The 4523-nt window shown below is 39.4% G+C and overlaps 1 protein-coding gene across 1 annotated transcript in view; it reads left to right on the top strand.

Moving 5' to 3' along the window:
• The window catches only part of SLC38A1 (solute carrier family 38 member 1), a 61207-nt gene that overhangs the window by 19747 nt on the left and 36937 nt on the right, over positions 1–4523 (top strand). Inside the window, exon 3 of the mRNA XM_003793555.3 lies at positions 1596–1812. Within this exon, the coding sequence (XP_003793603.1) occupies positions 1691–1812 (122 nt within the window). The 5' untranslated portion in view covers positions 1596–1690. The remainder of the gene's footprint in view (positions 1–1595; positions 1813–4523) is intronic.

Genomic DNA, 4523 nt, shown 5'->3' with positions numbered 1-4523 from the left:
CCTGGAACCTGAAATATTAAAAAATGCTTGTGTTGTGGCGCACAACAGGATTCTGAAAGCAGGGATCCTGAAACTTCTATTCTAGATAGGAGACTATGTGAATAAGAGGGAATAATGTGAAGCCTGGCTACGAAAAGGAAAGCAAAGAGTATCTCAGAAAGTATCACCCTAGGGCAGTGATTTTCAGTGGGTGTGCCATGGCACACTAGTCTGCAGAGAGAGGATCTTAGGTGTGCCACAGAAATTTTTAAAGATCATTAATTAAATTATTTTCCAAAGAAGTTCAAAGCACAGTAAGTATATTCTTTTTTTTTACTCTGGTTTTAAATCAACATAATTTAAGGGTGCCTGGAAGTTTAACGATTGGTTCCAGTGGGCCATGAGATCAAAAAGGTTGAAAAACCCTGCTCTAGAGTATTTTCTGTGGGCCTTCAAAATATTATAAATAAGTAAAATGTTTCTTGGGAAACTATTAGGATGCTTCCTCAGATGGGCACATGGGAGTCATCTAGGTGACAGTTATCTAATGGGATTCAGGATCAGACAAAGTATCAAAATGATGTCCACGGGGATTTGCCAAAGGGCATATTAAAACAAAACAATTCTCTGACATTCTGCTTGTTCCCTGGTCCCCATCACCTCGCGGAGAGTATCTCAGTGAGGCTCCCGTACGGACCTGGGTCTTGCTTTTGAAGTTGTGTTTGCCATCTGCTTTTTGACTCATAATGCTGCACCCCCAAATCTCTTTCCCTCCCTTGGCTATGTTGGTGATATTGGGGACCCCTCAGAAATTGAAACCACAGTCTTCTGTGTGGGAGAAAATGTGAACTCTGGAAGTCTTTCGTTTCTGATGAGGAAATGTGGTAGCAGGTGGATTAACCCAAATCCCTTGAGTATGAGTTTTTAATTCCCTAATTCCATGACATGGAATGATTTCATTGAAGAGATTGATTTAATCTCTTGCAGTTGATGGATAAACAATTTGCAAAATTTCAAAACACAAATTTGTCCGTTGCTGGTTGACCACCAGGTTGGGTAGTTGATCCCTGGGGGATGCCATTTATTGAGGATTTGCATTTTTATTAAGCTGGATTGCTAAATCAAAGGTACTTTTGTTTCTGTGCTGTCTGTAGTCAGCTACGTGGTATATAGTGAGCCTTGTGATCTGACACATTAAAATAACTGAATTCCTTTCATGTTAAACACAGCGTTTCATGAAAGGGTGTCTATATTGCTGCAGCTAACATGTTATTCCCATAATCCTGGGCATTAAGATTACGGAACATGACTCATTTTATAGCTAAAAATGGAGGGAAATTTATAAAAGTCATAAAATTTAGAGGTGAGCCTCTCTAACAGTGGTTCTCAACCTTTCTAATGCCACAGCCCTTTAATACAGTGCCTGTGGGTCGCGACCCACAGGTTGAGAACCGCTGCTCTATAACTCGATGTACAAAGATTGACAAATCTAGCAGTAAAATGTAAAGGCTGTGTTATGGGTAAATTAATGACATGGTATGTATTTACTTGCGATAGTTTATTTTTAATCAGTGACGTTCATAGTTTTAATCATATTTGATTTTGCTCTATGTTAGGTGTGCCAAGCTTATATTGTTGCTGCTATCTACTGAATACACGCAGAACAGGAGAAATTTGGACTCATTTTTTGGACTACAGATACTGTCTAATCATGATGCATTTTAAGAGTGGACTTGAGCTGACTGAGTTGCAAAACATGACAGTGCCTGAGGACGATAACATTAGCAATGACTCCAACGATTTCACCGAAGTAGAAAACGGTCAGATAAATAGGTGAGTACTTTTCCACTGACACTTTCTATCCAGTGGAAGAAATGGCTCAAAAGAATTATTCTGGTTTTTCGTTTTTCTCTTGAATTATTCATTACTAAAGTTATGTTCCATTTGAAGATGCAATTTGAATTTCTTATGTGACATCTGTTGGGCATAGTCTGCACTAACAGATGAAGCAAATAGGAAAGTAATTTATTCATCTTTTTTAATCTTTCAATTGAGTCTAATAAAAATGTATAAATACATTGGACCCCAATCAGGCTCTGTGTTATGAATTAGACAGACTTTTGGAATTTCACGGCATCCCATATCCAAATGTGTACTACAGTCATCTGGACACATTTTAATCAAGACATGGGAGAGGCTGTATTTGCCAGTGATCTGTTAAAACTGCAAGTGTGTCATCATTATGAGCATCACTGGTAGCGTGGAATTTTAAGTAAGAATAGTCGAGCCCAAATGGCTCTAGTACATGAAAGAGAAAGAAAAGAAAAAGATACCATGAATGAGACAAGCAGAGGGGAGGAAATAGACATGATAGGAAAAGTGCTGGCCTAGAAGCTCCCTGCCACCAGCTCCGACCTTGGGCAAGATGTTCTAACTCTTGGGTCTGTGTCTCTCTTAAGTTATAAGAGTAGAACCAAAGGTCTCTTTTAAACAAAAAATGATTTGGGGCATTCTCTGACCTATTGGTTTTACAGCTGGTGTGGGTAGATTCTTAGGCAGGAAGCCCTTCGCCTTGGGAATTCGTGGCACAGCCTCCTAAAAGGCTGAAGAGAGTGGAGACAGGACCATTGGAACACTGGCAATGCTACACTTTGGGAGGGTCAAGAGGAAATTGGGATAGGAATGGATACGAACATTATGTCCACTAACCAGGCAGCTTTGTGGAAATCATTTCTGAATGTCTGCTGTGTGTTCTGATAAGAGAGTGTAACTGAAAGCCCGGAATTAGATTTATAATGGCCGCCATTGTGTCCTTAGGCACCGACGTGCTGACCCTTCTCTTAACTGTGCTTTGAGGTTAAGTCTCCAACCCAGACATTTTTTCTCATTATCATCCAACTATTTACTGTGTTTGGTGATGTTTCTTATTATCGGACACAAGTGTTGTTACTTTCAGCTTTTTTGAAAACTACTAATAACTACCATTTCTTGAATATTAGGTATTTTACATAGTTACCATCTATCCCTGTAACCACCATGGAAAGCAGGTATTCTTCCACACATAAAATGTAAACATTTAGTTTACATATAAGGAAACTGAGGCTCAGAGAAATAAAGTAACTTGCCCAAGAGCACACACGGGGCTGTCTAAAATTCTTGTCTTTCTGCTCTCCCCTCCTGCCTCTGGTTATAATGCTTAGGCATTGGTACAAAAGCTACTCTTTAATATTTCTATTAAATCCTACCAGTACCATTGTAGGTGCCATGTGAGGTGTCTGTAGTCACTATTGACCTCCACTGAATGGTACAAGGGATTCTCACTATTTCCCAAGTAGGACAGTTTGGTTTTATAGCAAAGCTTTGTTCTCAAAGCAATCTGAACCTTGACACCTTAAAGTGGGAGTCATTTATAAGATTCAGTTTGGAATCTAAACTCAAATTTTAAAAGGGTTACTTACTAAAAATGTTAAGTTTTTGAGATGATTACCACTTGCGGAGTTGATGGAAGAACTCCCTTTTTTACCCCAGACTTGGACATGTTGCCAGGTAAGCTCCCTTCCTGCAGACTCTGACCAGGGCAGAGAACTGGTAGGAGAGAGAGCTGTTGGGGATTAGCCGCTGGTTTTGTAGAATTTGGTTCCACAACTGCTGTATGATGTATTGATTTCTGTATTGTCCCTTCTTCACTGACTTAATTCATGAATCTTGCTTCATTTGTAGCTCTAGGACAATTAAATTAAAAACAGCATAAAATTAATAAGGGTAAGTAAAATTTTAAAAAGACCTCTGCCAATTTTACTTAAGGTAGCCTGGCTTACTGTGTTGGCACATTTTAGTAGTAGGTGATTGATGACCTAAATACCCTTCAAGAATGGGTGCTCTTTGGGAGGCCAAGGCAGGAGGATTGCTTGAGACCAGCCTGGGCAACAGTGAGATTCTATCTCTACCAAAAATAGAAAAATTAGCTGGGCATGCTGGCTCATGCCTATAGTCCCAGCTACTCAGGAGTGTGAGGTAGGAGGATCACTTGAGCCCAGGAGTTCAAAGTTGCAGTGAGCCTCTGCTGTCTAGGCCAGGCAATAGAGCAAGACCCTGTCTGTACTACATAAGTACCCCTCACACTTTTGTGGCTTTCTCATTCTTGGGAGGAAGGTAGTCCCAGTTATATAAATCTAAGAGAACCATCCCTTTCCGAACAGTGAATTTCTAGATAACAGTGCCTCTTTTTAGGAAGCTAGAGGAAATTTTCTTTTTTTTTTTTTAGAGGAAATGTTAAAAACAAACTTGGATCTTAATTACCTGGTATCTAGATAATAGCTTTACCTGGAAACTCACCACTAGGAGGATATAATAAGAATCCTTAAAAACTTAAAAAACAATAAGTTTAATTAAAAATACGGTAGAACCATTTGGGCATTAAGACAACTGCCCTTATTCTAGTTTGGTTGTTTTATGCCCTAGTTTTTGGGTTGTAGTCATAGAAACCTGTACCTGGAATGTCAAACCTTTTAAAATGTCCATTAGACTGGTGCTACCAAACCTTA

Source organism: Otolemur garnettii, unplaced genomic scaffold, assembly GCF_000181295.1.
Source record: "Otolemur garnettii isolate 467f Iridium unplaced genomic scaffold, OtoGar3 scaffold00070, whole genome shotgun sequence".
Lineage (NCBI taxonomy): Eukaryota > Metazoa > Chordata > Mammalia > Primates > Galagidae > Otolemur > Otolemur garnettii.
This window is presented reverse-complemented; position numbering and strand designations above follow the sequence as displayed.